Raw genomic sequence first — 25,054 nt, forward strand, 5'->3', positions numbered from 1 at the left:
TATAAAGTCTTATTAGTTTTAGTGTGTTGTTTGTGTTTAGTTCTAATTGGTAAAGGCTAACATGGTGATAAACTATGCGAAAATGACATGCTAGCATACCTGATAGGTGCCAATACGAATGCCAAAATGAAATAATTAATAATTAATAGAAAAAATACAAAGCATCATGAAATAAACTGTCACTGCAATTCATCAAGACCCTAACGTGCTGGTACCCTGCACAGCAAGTAAAGGTAAACAGATCCCAAATAAAAGACTAAAGCAGAGGACATCAGGTAACCAGTTGTCCCAGAATGCATTCTTATTTAAATCACAATGGTGGCAGAAAGTACTACAAACTATATGTGATTTTCTTGTGTTTCTGTGTTGCCAAATATACTTTCAAGATTTGTTTTTAGGTGACAATGTAGTGGTGTGACCTTCAAACATCTCTTGGAATTTGCAAGCTAGCTATTTGCAAATGTGCTCTGATATTTATGGAGATGCAAAGTCTTGCTGGCCTAACAGCCACCTTGCCTTGCCAACATTCGGCTGCCCAGGCGGTTGGAATTAACAATACTCACCGAGAACAGCCTGGTCCGGGCACACTGTGTTCAAGACCCCATTCACTGTAAGGACTTCTGTTAAACTGAAAGCATATTCATGAAAACTGTTCACCAAGTCACAGCAACATCTTGGACAGCTTCTTTCTTAGCTGTTATGAAACTGCAATGAAACTCAAACATTTGGAGCCTCTCTGAGAACAAAAGTTGAACTAAATATTTTATAAAAAAAAAATATCAGTGGCTCCACATTATAGTTTATACATTCACTGAACAAGTTAAAAGAAAATGCCTGGATCAATCCTGGGAGGAGAAATAAAATCCCTTTAGGATTACATTAAAAAGAGTATCTGATGTAAGAATGAAGCGCGAAACAGTCGCTTTGGTGATCCCTTGTGAATAAACTAGCAGCTGAAAGCTTAAATATTATTTTAATAAAATAAACTCTTATTAGCTTTAGCTAGCTAGTGTACCGCGCTAACTGGAAAATGTTAGCATACTAACATTCCACATTACATCCTCTAGATTACAAATAATAATAGTTCAAATGTAGACAACTCACCTAAATTTTAAAAGCTTTAACATATATATATATATATATATATATATATATATATATATATACACATACATACATACATACATACATACATAGCATAGTACAGCTCTAGCTGCTGTCTTTGACTCCAGTTCTATTCATTGTTTTTAATGTTGAGCTGCTTTAAAATGCACAAAGAAAACACACTTGTATATGTAATTTATTAGTTTGGCAACCAGACTTTTCTATGTTTAGTCTAACAGTCTTTCCTTGTGTACTAGTGAGCATGCTAGCATTTAACTCACAGACTCCTAATCACAGTTTTGCCAAAAAATGATATCGCCATACCTTTATTAATTTTTCAACACAACCAAACACTTGAGTTTCCAACAACAACAGCATATCGCGTGTCTCCAATGAGATTGTTTTTAGACTTCAAATGTTATTCTCATTTAGGACTAGAAATCATATTTATTTTGACCTGTAAATACTACAACACGGCTGAAATGAAGGGATATGACATTTTAAAACTTAACGAGTACTGTTAAAGAGTACTAGTTAAAAGTCACTAAAATGTAGCACTTGAAATTCTTGGATAAATTGCGAAATTTAAAATCTCATTAAAGCATTAATAAATAACATCTAACAAAAAAAGGCCAGCATGCAAAGCTACTAAATTACTTGGGGTAAACTAAATCAAGCTGCAGCTAAATACAGTACATCAGGCATTTCACAAGTCTACTCCTGATGTGTTATTTGGCAACATAAAGTCTGTACAGAATGAGGATAAGCATACATATTCTTTTATACAAAACAAACATGCTGTGAAACTGGAGAATACGAATCTGTGGTCCATCATCTAACCCCAAACCAGTTCATAGGAACGTCCTTTCAACAAGACAATCAGGAAATGCAATTTGCTTCATAGTGTAACAGTGTGGGAGAGATATCACGTGTTTCCACGTTGACCTCAAAGCATCTGTACAGCTCCAGTGGACTGTCTCCAGTAATGCCAGTCAGCTTATCAACCAGTCACAGTGTCTCTTTTGATTTTTTTCCCCCACAGTCTCTTGAGTCAGTTAACAAGCTGTCAAATCTCCGTCAGCATGATCTTGAAGGCGTCTGCGTAGCTCTCGATGCTGAGGATGAAGGTGTCTTCGTTGGAGTAGTGCTCGATGATGTTATCGTCCATGTTCACCAGGATCCTGCCGCAAAAACAGCAAAAGTTTGATTTCGTGTGGAAAAAGTTCAAGCTCCAAGTTAGTTTCCTCTTCCTTTTGTTTGCCTCACTCACCCTTTCTTACTTTTCTTGTACACCTTGGCTATCCTCTCCGTCGGCACGCCATATTTCTCTGATATCTACCGATGAGAAAAAAAAACAGAAAAGAAGCAAAAATAAAAAAGCAGCTTATGAACAGGCGCTCGGGCTGCAAACAAACTGTGCCTTTGACATTAGTTCCCACGTACAAACAGAGAGGCATCACTCACAGCATCCATCAGGCCTCTGAGCGTGGGAGACTTCAGCATCAGAGCGTCGAACACCTCGTCTGTCTCCTTTCTGACATACAGCAGCACTGCAGACAGGAGGGAGGAGAGCAGGCCACCTTTTAGTTTATATACATAATAATGTGCCTATGATTGGAGTGCACAGACGGAAGCACTTAGAGGTATTGTGTTTGTCAAACTAATCAGCAACCATTTATAAATCCTTTTACTACTTTTCATCTGATGTCAACAGTCCTTCGGGGCCACACAAACACATTTTGTTTTTGTGACATTTTACAGACTAAATAAGCGATCGGAAATCTGAAAAATGCAGTTTCATAACAGCCGGGAGGCTGCAAAAGGAGGTGGTGTGACTCAGTGAACCTTGCAAGGAATGAACTTTCAGTCTCACAGAAGAAGAAGAAGAAGTGCTTGGAAGAAATGGAAACGTAAGCATCTGTGAAGCTCCAGAACAGCTGCTAAATGTACCTCTATCTGCTAACATACAGAAGATTACCCGGTGAGACAAATCATAGATGCTTCTGAGAACGGTTTCATGTTGCTTATCCAAATAATCAGTTAAATCAAAATGATCGAATTGTTACTAAGTGTAAATAGTGCTGCTCGTGTTACGTATGATGGAAAATATCTGGATGGAAAAGGTTCTGGGCACGGTGTTTCCCTTTCTCGGGCCTGATTTGTTATAAATTGCATCGTTAATCATTAGAAATGTCAAACTCTCTTGCGTATTTCCCTGCTCTCCTTCCTGGACTTTGTCATTTCTAGAAGGTCACTTAAAGAAGACAGAAGAGATGACGTCCAGGTGTAGGAGAAGGCGGCCGTGCTCGTACCTCTCTTGTGCGCCTCCTCTTTGATCTGCTTGTGAGGAGACGGGCACAGATCTTCATCTGACGACCTGAACATCCTCTTCACCACCACACTCCTGTAAACACAGAACAGCGTCAGGTCAAGCGCAAGCACGTCTTCTTTTTTCCATTGCGGTGATGTGCACTTAAACTGCTTTCATTTGCATGACTTATATTTGTATGAAAACAGGAGTTTCGTGTTGACGCGTACTCACCCTTCTCTCTCAATCTCCTCTGTGTTGAAGGTAAACACCTGAAAAGGAAGCTTTAGGTATTAGTGGCAGAAATTAATCTTATTGAAAATATAAAAACACGCAGAAATAAATCTAAAAGTCTTTTCTATATTTCTGCACATATACGATTTACATGGCTCCTTAAAAAACAGTTAAGCAAATGAGACGAGAATGTTTTGCTCGGTTGTTTTTGGAGAAACTTCTCGAGTAGTACAGATTTCTGTTGGGGTATGTATGTGAACCTTCTAAGATGACTTCACCCCGTGTTCGAGGTGACTGATCAGGTGTAATGCTCAGAGTATATTTAACTCCACAATGTTGATGGATTTCTGAATATAAACTGGACATTTGAGGTCCTTACACAAGATTTCTACTGGATTAGGAACTTTTAGGACTTGGATAGCAGGGCTTAGCTCAAGCCGTGTTCAGTTTGGGAGGAGAACCTCTGACCAAGGAACTCCTAAACCCTGCCAAAAGTCCTCTGTGAAGAAGGAAGACTTTTACAATGGCAGAGGTTGCTGGGGAAGTTAAGAAGCTGCCCAGTAGCAAGGCACCAGGTTTGGATGAGATTCTAAAGGCAACAACTGGTGAACCATCTGGTTCTTATATAGCTTTTCTAAACCTGCTCATTCACACAAGCCCTTCTTCTATCTAGGATTCACACAGATTCATATTCCGATGGATGCATTAGATTGAAGCAACCAGGGATCTAAACCACCAGCCTTCCAGTTAACAGATGACCTGCTCTACTTCCTGAGCTACGGCCACCCCAAATGATTTTCATGTGCAGGGAGGCTGGGCTGAGCCTTGGGGATAGGGTAAGGCTCTTGAAGGAGCCTGGAGTAGAACTGTTGATCCTCCAGGTCAAAAAGAGTTTGTCGATATGCTTTGAGATTTTGGTTAGAATGCCCCTTGGGGGCCTCCCTTTCTAGGTTTTCTTGGAGGAAGGGGCCGTAACACTATTATACAGGGTGGTGTATCTTGCAGTAAATTTTAAAATCCATGCCGAATGTAAAGTTTTACATGTAAATGTGTAATGTGTCCCATTCCAGACATGCAGCATATGTCCAAACAATAGTCAAACTCGTCTCGTGCAAGTATGTCTGGAGTCACGGCTGCTGTTCTGCTTCCCCAGCAAAGAGGACGTGTTTTGATCGTTACTGGTTAAATGGCTGAGGAATGAAAGCACTTTGAAATCGGATTATTCTTTTTGATACACCCTGTATATCTTGTCAACCCTGGGAATGCCCCAGGTTCCCCCAGGAAATACTGGGAAGTGTTGCTGGAGAAAAGGATGTCTGGAATACTGACTTTCAGGAAGCAGGTTAATTTTATTCTTCTTTGATTGTATAATTTATAGTTATAATTTGCTTCTTATATTCATTGTTTCATCCTTCCGGGCACAGATCCAGCAAAATATCCCAAAAATATCCCAAGCCATCCCAACAATGGACTGTTCTCTCTGTTGAGGTCAGGAAAGCGATTCCGCTCCCTGAAGACCAACACAGAGAGACTGAGGAGGAGCTTCTTCCCGCAGGCGATACGGTCTCTCAATCACACCACCACACAGTACTGACCCACACATATGGTTCTTACACACACACTGGACTTTCTGGACATTGTTTTTGCACAACACTGGTCACTATATTCTTCATTTCCAGTTAATACTTGTACAGCTGCTGTTATTGTGTATATATTTATTTATATTTAGATTTCTTCATACATTCTTATATAGTTCTATATTGTGTATTGTGTATTTTGTTGTACAGTTATTTTATTTTCAACTTTAATTTATATATTTTATCTTATTCTTCCCAGTTAAATTTACCCTTCATTCTAATTTGTGTTGTACAGTTATTTCATTTTTAACCTTAATTTATATTTTATTCCTTCCTAGTTAAATTTACCCTTTTTAATTTTTCATATTTATTTCCTATCTTATTCATAGCCTTTCCTTTTTTTGTTTTCTTTAGGTCACGAGCAGTTGTCCAAGCATTTCACTACATATCGTACTGTGTATGACTGTGTACGTGACAAATAAAATTTGAATTTGAATTTGAATTTGAAATATGGAGGGATGTTGAATTCTTGTGTGTTTGGATTCAGTGTTTTCATATCTCCAAACATAATGCTTCTTATTTATACCCTTAAACTTTATTTTGGGCTCCTCTGGCCAAGAGCAGATGGACAGCAGTAGCGTTCTCTTGTAGCCTTCTTGTGCACACCTTTGTTTTTCAGTCTTGTGCTACAGCTTTTACACATCTGGAGTGATTTTTATGAACCCACCGAGTCTTTATTTGTGTCTGACTGTATATTGATGGAGTTAAAACTCCTCAGAGACGCTTCAGTAACCTTTTCCAGCCGTAGAAGCAACAAAAACGCTTTTTCATAGGTCTTGTTTGCTCATGCCACGATACACTTCCTCCACAATATTAAAAAGATCAGACCTTGATCCTTGCTCGCTATATAAAAACATGGTATCACATCACACCCAATTCTCATTTCACCTGCTAATCCTCAAGGTTCACATACTTTCACCACTCACAGATAATATTAATGACTGAACATTTTCATATATTTTCATCTCTTTTGTTTAATTCTGCCAAAGACAGACTCGAGGTAAGCTTCCTCTCAGCCTGTAGGCTCTGCAGGCACGCCATTATTTGTTCCTTTTATCCAGTTTTCTTAATAGGTCTTTGTTTATCCCATTGTGTTTCCTCTTTCATGTTGCCACCTACTGAGTTGGGGCTCTCTTTATCTACTCTAAGGACATGTGTGAAATTCAGATATTTTGGGTTACATTTTTGCAAAAATACAAAGTTTGCTTTTTTTCTTCTTTTTTTAAAAAAAAAAAAGAAGAAGAAGAAAAAGACGAGGTGACCTACCTGTCCGGCTCTCTGCAGGTTTCCAAAGTGAACATCGGGGATGAAGAGCACGGGCTGGGCATCCAAGTCGGTCATGGTCTTGAAATAGGTGGTGTCGGACTTCTTGGTGGCACTTATCACCCCGACGCCTCCGTCTTTCCCTGGAGATAAGTCCAAATGAAAAAAGCAGAATATGAATAGCAACAATTATTACTTATGAAGGGGAGATATATTCACAGTGATTTGCAAACCTCAAACTGAACCCTGGAGCTATAATTTTCTCTGATTATTTTTTCATTTTCATTCAAAACTAAATTATTTCTCACTCGGCTCGTACCTTTCGACTTCTTGCGTAACAGTTTTCTCTCCTCATCCCTTATTTTCCTCTCAGCTCCCTGGAAACAAAAAGAAAAGAGACATCAGTTTGTGTATACGAACAAGCCTCAGAAAAAAAACACATCTGTGTGTGTGTGTGTGTGTGTGTAAGCTTCATTTTGTGCAGAGGATGCATAAACTGACCACTAGAGGGAGGACTGATGTCATGATATAACTGCCTCACTGCAGCTACCTGTCTGAATATTTTACAGTGAGTGCGCCTCTTACTGGTAACTCCCAGCAGCTCAGAACACACAAGTAACTTCAGCTTAATGACTTCACGTCAATGCCACATGAACTGAGACAAAACCAGACAGCAGTTAAACTCACAGTAGCGTATTTCTGTTCAAGCTTCTGAATTTAGTTCACTGTTTGAGCTGTTATGTAATCTGTACAGAAAATGAAGGCACGAACTTCATTTATAGTCCTTTAAACTACAACTTCTTTAAGTCACACATTTTAGGCGCCTTTAATTATTAAAGAAACAGCTCACAACAAAGATTAATGAGGGTTTTTTTAAGGAAACAGGTCACAGTTCATGAAAAGAGTTTTTGAGGGTATTTATTGTCACCCTGAGTAACACAAGGCAAGTGCATTTTTATATCCATTGTATTCAAGAAAAGGCAGACACCTGATATCTCCATAACTGGGCAACTCACACCAAAACAATCTAGATGGACAAAAACGGCATTATAGGCCAGAGGGTAAACATGCACATGTGCGATTGGAGTGGGCTGTCCCTTTAAAATCTCTCCTGAGAAATGAATGAGTCAAGAAAATAAGAATAATCAAACTTACTAAACAAATAAGGCGCATTTGGTTCTGGCTAAAGGACTCCACATATAAAGAAATACAGAAGAAGTGATCTATCACCTTGTCACAGAAGACCTTGATCTGTGAGTAGGCCCTGTGCAGCGGCCTGTTGCTGCGGTTGTTGTAGCTATAAGTGTCAATCTGGATCATCAGAGGAAGACCCTTCACCCCCTTCTGAGACGAGAAGTCTGTGCTCAGGCAGTTCACTGTGATGAAGATCTTCAGGGACACAGAACAAGGAAGGAGAGGTGGAAATGTTAAAATACTTTAACTCTGCAATTTAGGAATAAAAGTACACTCAGTCCTCACTTTTTTAGATACGCTGCTCTTTAACGCAGATATCCAATCGACCAATCACATTGCAGCAACTCAGTTCATTTATGCATGCAGACATGGTCAAGACAACCAGCATCAGACAGCTGTCAGACAGTATTTCAGAAACGGATTTACTGGGATTTTCCCACACAATCATCTCTAGGCTTCACAGGATGGCATCACGAGCTCGAATAACTATCTTTACAACCAAGGTATGCAGAAGAGCATCTCTGAATGGGCTACAGCAGCAGAAGACCACACTGGGTGACACTTCTGTCAGCTCAGAACAGAAAATTTAGGCTGACCAAAATTGTACTCTGGAAGATTGGAAGAATGTCGCCCGGTCTGATGAGTCTCAACTTCTGCTGCAACTTTTAGATGGTGGAGTCAGAATTTGACATAAACAACATGAAACCTTGGATCCATCTTGTCTTGCATCAATGATTTAGGCTGCTTGTAGGTGTAATGGTGTGGGGAAATTTTCTTGGCACACTTTGGGCCCCTTAGTACCAATTGAGTATCATTTAAACACAATGTACCCATCTTCTAATTGCTGCTTCCAGAAGTATAACACGCAAAATCTCAGATCACCCCAATGAGTTCAGATGTACTCTGATGGCCTCCACAGCCATCACATCTCAATCCCACAGAGCACCTTTGGGATGTTGTGAAATGAGAGATTCACATCACAGAACGTGCAGCAACTGTGTGATGCTATCATTTCAATATGAATCTAAATGTCTGAGGAATGTTTCCAGCACCTTGTTAGAGTCTGTCCATATTTAAATCCCAAAGCGAGCCAGCATGTTTTCATTTTAAAACTCAAATGTTCGGCATACATAGTTTTGTCAGCTCTGAAACACCTTTAGTTAGCCAGTGGGAGCCTTTCCCTCCCTTTTTTTGACAGACACTTGGCTGTTAAGTGTCTAACAAACAAAATTCCTTTCCCCTGCGATGTGTTTTCTTCTCAGCAGATAAAAATCAAAAGTACAGCGATAACAGATCAGTGAGAAACTGTTTTCTTTTTCATGTGGTGGTGTTCCCATCAGTTAGAAAAAAAAAATCTGTTATGTTTCTGCTTTTCTTGTTCGTCAAGCCTCGGCACACATCGCCATCAATCTTTGGTCTGTGTTATAAATGTGCAGTACAACAAAAGCCAAGGAGGTTGGTCATTAACTTGAACCATAAAAACTCCATTATCTACAGCAGCCAAGAGGAAAGCCTGTGGAGAAGAGGCAGGGTCAATGCTAAAGCGCCATTCTTTTATTATTCTCTGCTCTGCAGTACTTCTCTCACTTTTATTTTCTCTGATTTTTCTATTTAAACACCAAAGCTACAACCGTTAACTGCACCACCCGTTTATAAATACATGGCAGAGCAAGGTGAGCCGCTAAAAAGAAAAGAAAAAAATTGATAAAGATCGAGTAACTGTTTCTCAACAGCACCCTGTTGGAAGACTACCAGCTTAAATCCTTGAGATGTACTTTAGTGACATGTAGGAAGATTACTCGGCCTCATAAAATGAAAATAAAATATTACATGGGAACTTATGCTGTGCACTCTCTCTGGTTTCTATTTATGAAGCAATAAACTCCATTAAAAGTTTAAAATAATAAATAAATATAATAAAAATAATCAAGTACTTGTGCAAAGGGCTAACAAAAAAAATCTCCCATTTCTCTCAGAGTAGTTTGTTTGTCTTCCCGTACAATAATAACTTTTCTCTCTAGACAGATGGGCTCTTGTGTCTAAATATTATGTAGCATTGGTCCATTTTTATGCTCGGGCGGGTCAAATCCTGCTGTTTTAACAAAGCTGTGTCTCTCTGATAGACACAAGGTGTTTTTAGGCTTCAGTGCCGTGACCCACGGGGATTAGAAAATAGTGAAACAGGTATGTTACTCTCAACTCATTACAAGGTGGTGCTTGCAAACGTCCCTGGCTGTCACTGGGCAGGCATCACTTTTCAGTCTGCAGGGATAATGGTGTAAACAACCATATTGTAACCCAAACCACAACCTCTTCTTAAACCTAACCAAGGAGTTTTTGGTATCTGCACCTAACCTGTCACTAAAAGCAAAGGTTAAACTGAATGGAAACAAATAAAAATTAATCTCCCAAAACTGGGACAAAAACTGTGATTTCTTGGTGACAGAACTGTGACTTCTGAATGCAGCTCAACAAAAGAAGGCCAATAACTCTTAATATTCGATATTTTCCACTGCTGATGAGTCAAATCAACAATGTCAAAGGACATGCTGACATGGGCACAGTATTTAAACGTTGCATCTGCAAGCCACTTTGCAACCCACCATCACCTAAGCCCCTCTTTTTTCTGCTGTGTCTGATGTCGCAACTGTTGTTCTGGGTTTTGCAGCTGTTTTGATCTCTTTAGGCTTCACACAATAGAACAGTATAACAGTTGTAATCTTCCTTTGACTAAAGCGGCCCCTGACATAAGTTTTTCTTCAAATAAAAAGCACTTAAAGCAGGAACCTCTGTTTCAGGCGTGCACACCATATCATTTGCGCTTTACTCTGAAAATAGTTCTATTGTGTTTAATTGAGGCTCAGCCTCTGGGTGTTGTGTTCTTCTTTATTGCCTTACATCTTATTCATTTGACAAGCAGTGTTTTTCAACTTGCTATCAGGCATATCAGGCGTGTAAAAACATATCATGGAAGTGAAAAAGACTGTCTCTTTAAAGTCCTCCTGGTTTTCTTTTAGTCCTGACAGAGAAGAGCAAATACACTAAACTAGCAGGGCAGTACACCTGTTTCCGTGGTTCAACATGCATACGTTCAGGGTCAATAGTTGTGCAGATTCAGAGAGGCAAAAAGAGTGACAGAAGGAAAGAAAGACAGAAAAAGATGAACAGACAGAGCAAATATTTATCTAAAGTGAGCTTGCATTTTCTCCAGCACTGTCTTTGTCCCCAGGCTGCTATTACAATGAAAGAGGCACACAACACGGAGTGATTCACACAGTCGCTGGTGCTCACACAGAAATGAGGGCAAAACAAACAACAGAGGGTGGGGACGGAGACTAGTGTGTGTGTTGGCCCTTGGGGGCACTCTGGAGTTCAAACACCGGCGGGGCTCCGTTTAAGGAGTGGCCACAAAGGAGGACAAACAGAGCAAAGCTACGCAACACTGCCCGGCAGTTTTATGACACGCAGTCAAAACCACTCCGATCACAGCGGCAGAAACCATTTGCCAACGTTTTAGGAATCAATTGTTGATTTCAAAATGAGCGCAAGAGCGTTAGTGATGCCTACGGGTCAGGCAGGTGCTTGCATCACATTCGAAAGTGCTTTTGTTTGCCAACAACTGAATCAGCTCAAAAAACCTGTCCCACTGCTTTTTCTTATTTCCAACACGCCTCCAGCAAGAGTAAATACTATGGAGTTTCTGGGAAAATTACAATGACATTTATTTCCTACACACACACGCACACACACATGCACACGCACACACACACACACACACACACACACACACACACACACACACACCCAGCCGTAATAAATTTGTACCTTGGCCTCTTCGTTCACATCCCAGGTGAAGGAGACGGCGTTGTAGGCGATTTCTTCAATGTTGCTGATCGTGTTGAAGCTCTCCTTGTAATCAGCTGTGGGGACACACGGGGACACGGTTCATTTCAAGTATGAGTTCTTCAGCAAACAGTCATACCGCCCCTCAAACCGGTCAATAAAAGCAGGTAGCTATTGTTATTTAAGATAAGCAATGAAATGACACGCTTCACTTTTGTGAGATAAAGCCTTATCGGCAAGAGCAAACAGAGACTCGGGCTTCAAAGGCAGCAGGAGGAAACACAGAAGACTATTGGCCGCAGAGGACCACATTAAAAGCCAGTCAGATGAGTGCATCAGATTCATATTGTTGACCTCAGACTTACAAACAGGATGGACTTGCAGGGCTGTGGTATGCTGGCATAATGACTCACATGTGGCCCGGGATTTTATTTCAATGTAAAGAGTGAATCATGACTATCATTACTGTAAGAATGAATTTACGTCTGTCTATTTTAGCAAAGAGATTTCACGCGTCCCTTCATTTTGAGGATTTAGACTGTAAAACTGCGGAGAGATTTGTGCTCATGTGGCCCATTTCCAAAGGTTTATATCGTTATTTGGAAGGAACGCCACAAATATGCAGATAATGAAGAAAGCATTGCCTGCCACACAATTTTTTGCCACTAAGTAAAGTATAGAATCCATCATCCATCCATCATCTCCAAGAAATAGCCTTGGAATAAAAATCTTCGTGTGGGAGGATGAGATCCAATTGTGATCAGTTCAATGCCCCCCGCCCCCTCTGTCAGTGACTGCTCATCTCCTCCCTCAACCTAACCACCGTTACAGCAATACTTCCTGCTTTCTGAACAGGTGCACAAAGCTGCAAGGCGAGCAGCAACAACATGCCTGTCTGCTAACAGCCCACTTTAAGTAGGCTCATTCAAATGATCCATTCTGTGACGCTGCCCAGGGGCACGACGGATCCCGCCTCATCCCCACTAACCCCCACGACTCGCTATTCACCTCAGATCACCGAATATCTTCGAGTTACCGCCGCGCAGTCTGAGCTAGCTGAAGCTGCGGGGACGACGGCCCGTCCTCGATCGCTGGCCTGGTTTGTCAGCATGATCTTTAACGAATGTATACTTTTTGAAAGATGAGCGTGTCCGTGTGCAGATAATATCTCTCTGTTGATACATGATAACGATCTTTGTATCATATATGCACACCTATAAACAGAAACTCATTACACTAGCAAATGCCAAACAGGGTGTCAAAGAATTGCAGGCTGAAAAAGCTACCACACTTCCTCCAAACAGACGCACACATGCGATTACATGAAAACAGCAGTAAAATACCTTTAATTTCCAAGTAATCATGTTAATGCTGAGATGAATTCAAGTTCTTGCTTTGCAGTTATTTGAAGACTATTTATGTAATTTGATAATAAAATGTGGGTAACGACAGCGAGACCTGGAGGGGCGTGATTGGGAGGAACGGCCTCCCTGATCTGAACCCGAGCGGTGCTTTGTTATTGGACTTCTGTGCTAATCACAGTTTGGCCATAACGAACACCCTGTTCGAACATAAGAGTGTCCATAAGTGCACGTGGCACCAGGATGCTCTAGGCCGTAGGTCGATGATCGATTTTGTAATCGTATCACCAGACCTGCGACCATATGTTCTGGACACTCGGGTAAAGAGAGGGGCTGAGCTGTCAACTGATCACCACCTGGTGGTGAGTTGGATCAGGTGGCGGGGGAGGACGCTGGACAGACCTGGTGCACCTAAACGCGTAGTGAGGGTGTGCTGGGAACGTCTAGCAGAGGCCCCAGTCCGCGAGATCTTCAACGCACACCTCCGGCAGAGCTTCAACAGCATTCCGAGGGAGACTGGGGACATTGAGTCCGAATGGACCATGTTCAGCGTCTCCATTGCCGAAGCTGCTGCATTGAGCTGCGGCCGCAAGGTGGTTGGTGCCTGCCGTGGTGGTAATCCCCGAACCAAATGGTGGACACCAGAGGTGAAGGGAGCCACCAGGCTGAAGAAGGAGGCCTATCGGGCTTGGTTAGCCTGTGGGACTCCGGAGGCAGCCGACAGGTATCGACAGGCCAAGCGGAATGCGGCTCGGGCAGTGGCTGAAGCAAAAACTCGGGTGTGGGAGGAGTTCGGAGAGGCCATGGAAAAAGACTTTCGGACTGCCTCGAAGAGATTCTGGCAAACCGTCAGGCGTCTCAGGAGGGGAAAGCGGTGCTCTACCTGCACTGTGTATAGTGCTGGCGGAGCGCTGTTGACGTCGACTGAGAAAATTGTCGGGCGGTGGAAGGAATACTTCGAGGACCTCCTTAATCCCACTGACACGTCTTCCGGGGAGGAAGCAGAGTCTGGGGATGAGGGGTGTGACCCACCAATTTCCGGGGGCGAGGTCACTGAGGCAGTTAAACAACTCCTTGGTGGCAGAGCCCCTGGTGTCGATGAGGTCCGCCCCGAGTTCCTGAAGGCTCTGGACGTTGTAGGGCTGTCTTGGTTGACACGTCTCTGCAATGTTGCGTGGAGATCAGGGGCAGTACCTGTGGACTGGCAGACCGGGGTGGTGGTCCCCATCTTCAAGAAGGGGGACCGGAGGGTGTGTTCCAACTACAGGGGGATCACACTCCTCAGCCTCCCCGGGAAAGTCTATGCCAGGGTGCTGGAGAGGAGGGTTCGTCCGCTAGTCGAACCTCGGATACAGGAGGAACAATGCGGTTTTCGTCCTGGTCGCGGAACACTGGACCAGCTCTTTGTCCTCTCGAGGATACTTGAGGGTGCATGGGAGTTTGCCCAACCAGTCTACATGTGTTTTGTGGACCTGGAGAAGGCATTCGACCGTGTCCCTCGGGGCGTCCTGTGGGAGGTGTTGCGCGAGTATGGGGTGTCTGGCCCATTGCTACGGGCCATTCAATCCCTATACAACCGTTGCAAGAGCTTGGTTCGCATTGCCGGCAATAAGTCGGACTCGTTCCCGGTGGGTGATGGGCTCCGCCAGGGCTGCCCTTTGTCTCCGGTTCTGTTCATAATTTTTATGGACAGGATTTCTAGGCGCAGCCAAGTGGCGGAGGGCTTTCGCTTTGGTGGCCTCAGAATCTCATCTCTGATTTTTGCGGATGATGTGGTTCTGTTGGCTTCATCGGGTGAGGGCCTCCAGCTCGCACTGGAGCGGTTCGCAGCCGAGTGTAACGCAGCGGGAATGAGGATCAGCACCTCCAAATCTGAGGCCATGGTTCTCAGCCGGAAAAGGGTGGAGTGCCCACTCCGGGTCGGGGATGAGTTCCTGCCCCAAGTGGAGGAGTTCAAGTATCTCGGGGTCTTGTTCGCGAGTGATGGGAGAAGGGAGCTGGAGATCGACAGACGGATTGGGGCTGCGGCTGCAGTAATGCGGACGCTGCACCGGTCAGTCGTGGTGAAGAGGGAGCTGAGTGTAAAAGCGAAGCTCTCAATTTACCGGTCGATCTACGTCCCTACCCTCACCTATGGCCACGAGCTGTGGGTAGTGACCGAAAGAACGAGATCGCGGATACAAGCGGCGGAAATGAGCTTCCTCCGAAGGGTGGCTGGCCTCTCCCTTAGAGATAGGGTGAGAAGTTCGGCCATCCGGGAGGGGCTTAGAGTAGAGCAGCTGCTGCTCCACATCGAAAGGAGCCAGCTGAGGTGGTTCGGGCATCTGGCAAGGATGCCCCCTGGGCGCCTCCTGGGCGAGGTGTTCCAGGCATGTCCCACCGGGAGGAGGCCCCGGGGCAGACCCAGGACACGCTGGAGAGATTATATCTCTCGGCTGGCCTGGGAACGCCTTGGTATTCCCCCGGACAAGCTGGAGGAGGTGGCTGGGGAGAGGGAGGTCTGGACCTCTTTGCTTAGGCTGCTACCCCCGCGACCCGACCTCGGATAAGCGGATGAAGATGGATGGATGGATGGATGGATGGATAATAAAATGTGCCATATAATCTTACTCTTTCTCTTAACTGTGTTTTCCTATGTGTCTATGAAGGGACCAGGAAAGCAGACAGCTACATTTGGTGCACCTGGGCAAAGCAGTCCTGGATGACAGAAACTCTTATGTTGGCTCATTAACACCTAAATTAGCATGCTTTCCCTTTAGTTAACCTCTTTTTTATTTAAGTTTTGCGACTCATCTCTCGTTTCATTTAGTTATAACAATCTCTTATTTTATTGTCGTCCGCTGTGTGATCATTTCTGCACTTATCGTAGTCTGGGAACCCGTCTAGAAAAAGTGGGCTCCTATCCAGGATCTGAACACTGAGCCCTTTTGCAAACTGAGGTTTTATCTTCTAGGATTGCCTGGGTGCCCTGTCACAGCAACAGCACAGTGGCTCTAGATCCCTTTAAAAGTACAGTTCAGCATTTTGAGAAATGTTGTTATTAGATGCCTCATATCACTTTCAAATCCGTGGTCACAGTCAGGAAACAGGAGGCTCTGTTTATCATCAAGACTACTATACTTTCTGTCTGTCCTGAATACACAGTAAACCAAACAAACACGACTAAAAGTCAATAATGGATCTTCCACAGGGCTTTAGGAAAACATTTAATGCCAAGATACTGAATCCTGAGTTGGCCCATGTGAATCCTAGAAAGTGCTTTGAGTGCTCAACTCAGTTGCTGCCTCTGCAAGCTGCTTTGCAACCCATCCTCCATCCTAGCTCCTTGTCCTCATGCTATAACCAAGTTGCTGTGCATACTTTTATCTCGGAAATCAGATGTCACTCCTGACCTTTGTGGGTCCAGACTTTATTTTGCTCTTGAGCTCCATGTGTATTTGTGACACACTAAATAAGCAAGCCACAAATACATAGCAGTGGTTGCTGTTTTACAGTTTTACTAATGTCAACATGCATTTGGATTGTGAAGTTGGAGTTGCTGGGGTTTCTCCAACTTCCTGAGTTGGAAATTTGACTTGAAAATTCTGATTTGGAAGTTGGGATTTACCACTTCAAATTGAATTCTACTATAGCTGCAACCTTCAAATCTTCTTTGTAAAGTAAAGTTTTTAACCCAAGCTTTTCAGGAGGAAGCGTGCACGTCATTACGTAATAAAAAGCAAGGTGGATGTAAAGGAAAAAAGGGGAAAAGGTTATTTATTCCACACATAACTACAACTACAAAACAAGCCTCCAGTTGAACTCTTGATTATATGTTTATCTTACTAATATACCTTAAACAACTGTCAGAAAACTGTTGCTCCACATCGTGCTTACTTGCCTAACTTAATCCACGCATGCCGGGCCGGCCCAACCACACAGACCAACAGACAGACAAACAGAACAGACTCACAAAACCAGGGAGAAAAAATAGAGCACAACATTTACAAAATCAGCTTAAAAAAATCAAGAACAAACATTAAAAACGCAACAAGTTAAAGCTCATAACATATTATTTAAATGTGACTTAATATATTCAAGCTAAATATTGGCCTGAATTCTCTATGACTACAACAGCAGCATTAATCATATATCTTTTGTCTCTGATTAGAGCCTACTTTCACTAAAGTGGTCCTGACACAACTGTCTTTGAAAATGTTCAGTTCTTCCAGTGGATCTACCCATCCGAGAGCAAACTGACCAATATTTTCTTGACTAAAAATGAAAGAAGTCCAAAATGTTAACGGGTTTGGCATCCTCTGGATCGTCTCTCCCGGCAGATGTAAAGATGTGTGTGAATTGTAGGCTGATTGGGACTTGTCTCGGGTTGTATAAATATAAGAATTAAGATGAAGATCTAAACTGGGGAAGAATTACTTCCAACAGACCACGACCAGCTAAGGTAACAGTGTGGCTAGCATTCCTCTCCCTGTCCTGACAAGCTGCCTATGTCTGTGTGTGCTTCTCCCATCGAATTCTCCCACATACCTCTACATCTCCGCTCTCCGAGCAGGCCCTAGCTTGTCAAAAGGCAAACCGCCTACTCGCTTCTCACACACACTCATTCAACAAGGCGTAGAAAAAGACGGTTCAAATTCAAATGCATCAACTGAAAATCGACGGCAGACAAAAGGTCAAAAGTGTGACGATTACGAGTCTTCAGATGAGAACGCGTTTACCCGTGGGAAACGCTGTGAGACGGAGTTTCACAACTTCAAGTTGAACCCTGCTTTGGATTATTGTTTTTCTCTCTTTTCACAATTATTTCTGCTCAGTCTCCCAGGTAATGTGAAAGAGATTAGAGGATTTAAGTGGTGGGTCTCAGCCATACGTAGACATTAGGAGACTCAGGTGTGTGTGCGTGTGCGACGGCCCAGCCTTTTGTCTGATGGTGGGCAGCTGTACGGCCACAGACAGACATCTGGGTGGAGGCTTGTTTGCTCTCAGTTTAGCAATGCTGTGTTTATTGGTTAAGCACATTCCAGCATAAATGTGTCATCTTGTCCTTTGCTTTGTGCGTTTTCATTCACTCATCTGTTCAACATGGGAAGGAACATGAAGACAAAAAGATGGAGGGAGGCAGTGAAAGTCTCACCGATGTCCAGGACTCGCTGTTTGGCCGTGTGCTGCCGGGAGTGCCAGTACTTCCAGTATTTAAGCTGCTCGTCTCGGTTCTTATCCTCACTGAACACCACCATGATCACACTCTGAGGAGGGAGACGAGACAGAAAACAAAACGTTAACACGACTTATGAGTCAGACAACACCAGTCCTATCTGACATTCATTTTTATATTACAGCTTGGATTTTATTTGTAACTTTGGACTCAGATTATCTCCAGAGAGTTGCATCAATATAACAACAAAAAGGGGATGATCACCTCAAAATTTACCCAAGTTTTAATAAACTCTGTCTGAGTGATTAGGGTTAACTGTTTCCTGCTTATCCTAGCCAAACTGCTCACATCATAATGGCCAAGCTATGAAAAAAAAATCACATTTTATGAAGTTAAAGGCACATATTTTGCTATTTCACAGCTTCATACTGGACTCTATCTTAATCTGAGAGTTTATCTGCACTTTCCATCTGCAGCCAGAGCCGGGCCTTGAGATGACTACATTAGCGATAATACTCTTATTGACACCACAAAGAGAAAATAGCAGAAAATCCGCTTTAAAAGTGAACATTTGGAGGAGCTTGAAGCCTTTTAGCTCAAGGGGATTACTCCTGCATATGGTGACCTCATTTGGGAGTTTGGAAATGTGTAATACGATCAGCAGCCAATCACATAAAATAAGGAAAAGAACAACAGATTCTCCTTAATTTCTTACCTTTGTTTTAGCTCTGTTTTTGATCTCCACATATTCTTCTGGGCAGTATCCGATTCATAACATCTGAGTTTATATTTTAGCAATTTTAGCAATTTTACTTGCTACAGGTCATAATGCCGAAAGAGAGATTAAAGACGGATGTGGACATGCTCACCCGGACTTTACTGATGGGGTGTCGGAGGCGCTTGTTGGCGCTGAGCTCGTTGAGCGTCACAGCGTAGAACTGGCCTTTGTTCAGGTAGGTCATCGGCCCTTCGCCCTGCTTCTGACGCAGCGAGCGCGTGGCGTCCAGCGTGTACTGGAAGCTGTCGCTGTACACACAAACACACCGAGAGCCCCGTGACTGGAAATGACAATCGCACCGAAAGGCTCTTCTGGTTACAAAATGGTCTGCATGTGAACATTTACGCCACAGCCACTGTGATAGCAGGTGGGCTTGAGTCACTTACATTCCCTCCTGATGAAATAAGAAGTCACCTGTGGCTAGAGAGGAAGGCGAGTGGTACTTCTGTTGAAAAGGCACAAAAACACAGAAAAAGAGGAAATTATTCAATATAAAGGCACATTTTAGAGGAACTGCTCAAACAATGCTGCAGGTGGAAAGACGTGAAGGTCCTGGTCAGCTGGAGACCTCCGAGCTACAGGGAGCACATCGGATGGACGAATGTAGTGAGCCTTTAACCTCTGAGTGATTCATATTTGTACATTTATCAGTCTCTGTCCAGCATATACAGTTCAAATCATCAGCAGTCCTCTTGTGTTACATTTCCTGTTTTAGTGCCTGCTTTATTTCTCTTCCCGGCATGCCTTCTAGCACCTCATCATTCATGCAGCGGTGGTTTATAGGATTATAATAACAACACAGCAAAAAGAAGAAAAGAAGCAGACCTGATCCTGTCATTGCAATGCATTGTGGTCTACTGAGCAGCTTTGGACAGTTGCTATATTCGCTGATTATCTTGTAGATTTACTGGCATCAACAGCACATAAACTACAATGCCCAACAAGTTTAGCACCAACAGTGTGCTTTTTTTGTTCAGTGTTCCCTTAAAAAGAAGCCGATTCTATGTTTATCTTCATCAGTGTCTGTTCATGTCACACTCTTTCCATTCTCACCGCGTCTCGTTCCTCTTCGTACGGACTGTCAGGCGGGCTCTGCTCGTCGTCTTTGGCGTACGAGTTGTGACTGACCGTGGTCACCTCATACGGACTCTGTTCGTAGATCACCCGCGCCGAGTCTTCTCCTTCCACCCTGTAGTGAGCCCCCCCTCCTGGCATGAAGACGGGCGCATATACCTCGGCCTTCACCACGGCAACAGCCGGAGAGCCTCCGTCCCCCGACCCCGTCGAGCCGCTGAACTGCTCCCGCTTGGTCTCCTGGTGCTCGGTGTTCAAGGACAGGTTGACGGGGACGGACTTGAGGACCTGAACGCGGTTGTCCACCATCTCCACCTCGCTTTGGCTGCTGGGGTTGTTCTGCAACATCGGCCTGAATAAAAACATGAAATTAATAGGATTACATGTGTTTCCTTATGAAACGCACAAACTATTAGATAGTAAAATTATTGGGTGAGCTACATCTTGAGGTAAATGTCTGCTGCTCTCTTTACGGCCTCAACAAAAAAAAATAAAATAAAAAAAATAATCATAAGTAGCCCTAAAACTGATGTTCGTTTTAGTAAAAGAAAGGTTCCCTGTGGTGTCTTTTGTGTGGGTTTGATGTACGCTAAAGCAACAAATGGAATAAAACAGGTAAAACATGCATTCACTATAAATAGATATCTGTATATGAATATGCAAAATCTGTCTGCAGGAGGCAAAAGCTTTGGCACTTCAGGAAGCTTTTTGGTTTATGAACAATCAGGTTTTGGTTGCATGCAGGTAAAAAGCCTGCATGGAGGGCATAAAAGGCTAAGCATTTGATGAACTGCGATCTCAAGACCACTGATTATAATCTGATGATGTTTAATGCAGGTTTTTGTAATTTATATGAATACAGCAGTGACTTAGCCGATTCCCAGAAAAATCACATTGCGACTGTATTTTGTGCTTCTTTGCTGTTTTTTAACTTCAGGGGGTCGTTTTTTGGCTTAACTCTAATAAACATGGTTACAGAGGGTCAATGCAGGTCTTTAAAAAAGTCCCCTTTTCATATTTTAAGATGTAAAAATGCGTTCGCCACTAAAATACAACACATGCAGGTTTATGTAGAAGAAGAAAACTCCAATGAGAAGCTGCTTTCATTTAAAGGTTAGCACTAATTTGCAAGTCAGCGTTGAAGAGCTGAAAAATAATAATAAAATAAATGTAATGATGCTCCCAGGCACAGTTTCTCTAAACACTCACGCAGCATGTTGTCTAAATGGAAATGAGGCGATGTTTCCCTTTTTACAGATCAGTAAGTAGATAACAGCAGTTTGCTCCCAGAGCCGGAGCGTATTATATCATCAAATCTTTTGTATTCTTCTTTTTTCCTCAGGGAGCGGGAGCCTTTCATTGGCTTCAGTCCAGTCTGGGCTTCTTTCTTTCAGTATCAGTGCTTGGAGTGAAACAAGACTCACTGATCTGTGATATTTTCACACGTTCATGCTCCTGGTGTTTGTCTCATATCACTGCGACCTTAGATTAGATGACTCGCTACTATTGTAACTGAAAGCAATTTTTGAAGAAATGGCTTTTTGTATTAAACAGTTTTCATAGAACATCTTTTTAACTGTCTACTTTCATTGCACTGAGCGCCCTTGTTTGTTTCCACCTGCTGCTGGAAACGTCGACCACCATGTTGGGCGTATTTTCGTGGTGTTTCGAACGAGGCGAGTGTTCACTGACCTCTTCTCCTGTTCCTCTGTAATTTCAGTGGCTTTGGAAAGTTGCAGAAGTCTCTTTTCTTTGGGCACCTACAGAGAAAAGGAGGACAGTCAAGTCACTCTCGGTCAAGCCTATAAGGGAGCTGTAGCTCCCAGTTTAGTGTCCCACATGCAACATGTCACCTGTTTACGTCAGACCTCTGTGCTGTGTAATGTTTCAGTCGATTCAGTTAAAACAATTGTCATTGTGGTCTGATTTAACTTATTTGACAAATCTAAATAGAAAGGAAATGTCCAAAATATGTTAATTAATATGCTGCTACATTTTAATTATTATTTCATCTCCTTTCAGCCAGCTTTCCTCTGATTGGCTGCCCCTCACAAACAAAAAGCTCTGATCAGCAGGTGAGTGCCTGAGATGACCATATTGGGGATATCTGATCTCAGTGACATCATAAACGTCAATCAGTAGAAAAACTGTGTTCAGAGCTTTTAGACAGGGCTTACTTGCACACACACCGAGTTCATTATCACTTTTGCTATGTTGAATGTTTCATTAATGGTACAGATGCATGAAAGGACAACAGGTGCTCTTTATGAGGGTTTTGGGCACCTTGTAGTAGTCGTAGAGCAGACCCAGGGCGTTGGCACTGTCCTCGTCTCCATTGATGCTCATCATCGCCTTGGTGGCGGCTGTCAGCGGGTTCTCCAGGTACGACCGCCACGCCTCATCCTCGCTGGTGTACGCCCTCCTCTCGTTGGGGACCACCACTACCAGACGTTTGCTTGAGAAGCACAGGGATTTAAACACTGTTTTACACATGTACAGTTTTTTTTTTGGTAGGCGATCAAAAAAACATGACAACTGTTATTTTCCAGGCTGAACTGTGATGGATGAACTAATTAGCTAGAGCAGCGTTCACGCCTGTCTGTTTTTCTCTGTGTGTTTTCCTCTTTGCTCTTTAGGCTCACTTAAGATCAGATCAGAGACCAGTTAAATACACACAGTGTTGCCACAACATCTCTCTGAGCTCAGCCAAGCACAGGAAAGGCTCCGAATGTGGCAACTTGCACAACGAAATGCTCCTGTCATGTCTGACAGTGGCCATTTTTCATTTGGCTTTCATGTTTGTGGCTTCAACACACTTCTAGACATTTACACAGGAAATATTAATGAGAATTTTTTTCTTTCATAGATCTCTGTGTAAGTGTATGAAAGATCTGCTTTCTCTATTTGTGCACTGCGACCAGTGATGCAAAAGCTTTATACAGAAAATAAAGGGCAAAAGAGAAGCTCCGCTGTGTCTTCCTTATACTGAGTCACACAAAAAGGCACGATGGCATGCTTTCTTTACCCGGCTGCAAATAAATAATGCTCCTGCCTTTGGATCGAGCTTGTATTGTGAAAGAGGGTCGCCGGAAAGCAGACGTCTGAGCGATGTTTAGGAGTTTTGGAGCTTTAATCTGCTGGGTTTGAGTAAATGTTAACGCTGTGTGTCAAAATAGAGGCAGACACCTGCTGCTTCCACTTATGCGGGAGACAGCAGCTCTGCAGAAAAACTGGAAAATCAACTATGGGCAGCCACACTTTGACAACCATATTTGTTGCAACATATACTTCTAATAGTGATGATAATGGATGAAATAATAATTGATTATCGTGTTGGGAATGATCTAACTAAATGAAATAAGGCATAAGATTATTTTTAATGCAGTTAATCCCTGTTATAACAATATTAGACACAATTACAATTTAAATTACACAGAATTTGGAGAAAGCAGGACACCTGTAACATCTGGTCTGTATTATTAATATTATTATGATTGTTAAGGAAAAAATAACATTTTTAATTTTTAATTTTCAAGAGCAAAATCCTTCTGACTCTTTTAAAATTTTAGCGCTGCAGTCCAAAGGTTGATTTCTTTAAAATAACTGTTAATAAATAAAGGAGTTTGTATATCCCGTTAGAAAACAACAGAAGAGACCAGCAGGCTTTACAAACTGTTCCCATTCACAAGCAGATCCAACACGCTCTCTAGGCCTTAAATAGGAGGAGGGAATGAAACGATGCAATGATATCCAAAAGCAGCACAAAAAAGTATATTTTTTTAGTTAAAGTGTTTAAAAATAACAGTCCTTGCACCCTGAAGGGTTTCCCATCAGTCAAAAATGGCGAATTCACCTCTAATGAAATCCACGGCGCCAAGCTTGTCAGCTTCTCCTCCAGGCCCTAGAACAGCTTCATATCTGTCATAAACAGTCCAAACGGAGCGAAACCGGTACGCGAGCCCCATTTTACACCCCCCTTATTATTATTATTTTTTAAAGTGTGTGTGTCCTAAACAAAGGTAATCCCGGGTTTAAAGCAGCTTCGTTTTAATAACAGACTCAAAAGAAAACACTTGAACAACTTTCTCCCCCCCGCATGTAGAAATCAGCAAAGATCCTCTCCTCTGGCTCGATCACTTACTTGTCTGTCTCCTGTGACATATTTAGCTTCCTCTACGATTCTTCCTTGTGAAACTGGACTTTCAAGTCGGAGCAGGTAATAGAGTGAGAGTGAGTTGCCAGAAGTTGGGCTACAGGTAAGTCGACTTTTTCTCGCCCCGCTTCTTTTCTCCCTGCCCCTCTCTCCCTCTCTCTCCTCTCTCTCTCTCCCTGTGTTTGTGTTTGGCTTGCCTCTCCTCCGCTCCTTCCACCTGGGCAGGTAAGGCAGCAGCCAATCCCTCTGCGTCTCTCTCGCTCACCTTAAACGTAGATTACGGTGACAAACATCAGCGTGTCATACTTAGCGCATTGCGATATTTGCCATGACTCTCTTTTAATGGCAGCCGGTCAACTTTGTGGCTCTGAATTCTTTCACAGTGGAACAATTGAGGCTGAGGGCGAGTCTGCCCGCTGATTGGCTGCTGTCGAGGGGAGAGGAGATCCGATTGGCTGCTGGGGGCAGGTAGAGGCCCACCTTACCTGCGAGCGAAGCAAAGACAGAAAACGAAGACACACAGGAAACAGATTAGATTTACGGATTTTTACGGCTTCAGATATGATTTGATTCTGTTATGATTGATTATGTTTGAAACAGGAGGACTCGAGGCGTGACTGCACAGCCTCGAACTGGCCACTCACTGCCTCAGGCTGTCTTTCATTCCCCCATCGGCTGATTTTACTTCTGACCCCTCAGATTTCCCCTCAGTGACTCGTGTGTGTGTGTGTGTGTGTGTGTGTGTGTGTGTGTGTGTGTGTGTGTTCCAGGTAATCTCAGAGCAGAGCGAAGGCAGGGAGGAGCCCTGTCATTAGCTGACACAATGCCATTGTCCCCTTAATGAAGCTATTGTATAAGGAGATCCCAGTGTTTAGGAATACCCTGCCAGAGCAAACAGTGTGTGTGTGTCTCTCTCTGTGTGTGTGTGTGTCATACAATGACTGTGGAAG

General features: G+C 43.0%; 1 protein-coding gene across 2 annotated transcripts; it reads right to left on the reverse strand.

Annotated features, from left to right (window-relative positions):
• Positions 1-1,287: 1,287 nt before the first annotated feature.
• Positions 1,288-24,495, reverse strand: grhl2b (grainyhead-like transcription factor 2b). Of its 2 annotated transcripts, none has more exons than XM_082521066.1 (16): positions 24,093-24,495; positions 22,235-22,406; positions 21,644-21,711; positions 19,931-20,303; positions 19,264-19,322; positions 18,969-19,125; positions 18,079-18,190; positions 11,566-11,660; positions 7,777-7,935; positions 6,866-6,923; positions 6,550-6,689; positions 3,647-3,684; positions 3,417-3,508; positions 2,569-2,654; positions 2,375-2,439; positions 1,288-2,285 (listed from the first exon to the last, which is right to left on the reverse strand). In XM_082521066.1, exons 1-16 carry the CDS (start codon positions 24,110-24,112, stop codon positions 2,171-2,173), a joined length of 1,809 nt encoding a protein of 602 aa, XP_082377192.1. In that variant the 5' UTR covers positions 24,113-24,495; the 3' UTR covers positions 1,288-2,170. The 2 variants fall into 2 exon arrangements, with proteins under 2 accessions (XP_082377192.1, XP_082377193.1); XM_082521067.1 differs by lacking the exon at positions 24,093-24,495 and adding an exon at positions 23,805-24,079.
• Positions 24,496-25,054: the final 559 nt, after the last annotated feature.

The sequence above is a fragment of the Aulonocara stuartgranti genome, assembly GCF_965226115.1.
Source record: "Aulonocara stuartgranti genome assembly, chromosome: 22".
In the NCBI taxonomy this organism is placed as follows: domain Eukaryota; kingdom Metazoa; phylum Chordata; class Actinopteri; order Cichliformes; family Cichlidae; genus Aulonocara; species Aulonocara stuartgranti.

Coding starts and splice junctions, on each gene's coding strand:
- grhl2b (XM_082521066.1), bottom strand. CDS start 24,112: ATGTCACAGGAGACAGACAA. Junction 21,712..22,234: donor TGCTCTACGACTACTACAAG/GTGCCCAAAACC, acceptor TTTTCTCTGTAG/GTGCCCAAAGAAAAGAGACT. Junction 19,126..19,263: donor TTATTTCATCAGGAGGGAAT/GTAAGTGACTCA, acceptor TTGTGTGTACAG/CGACAGCTTCCAGTACACGC.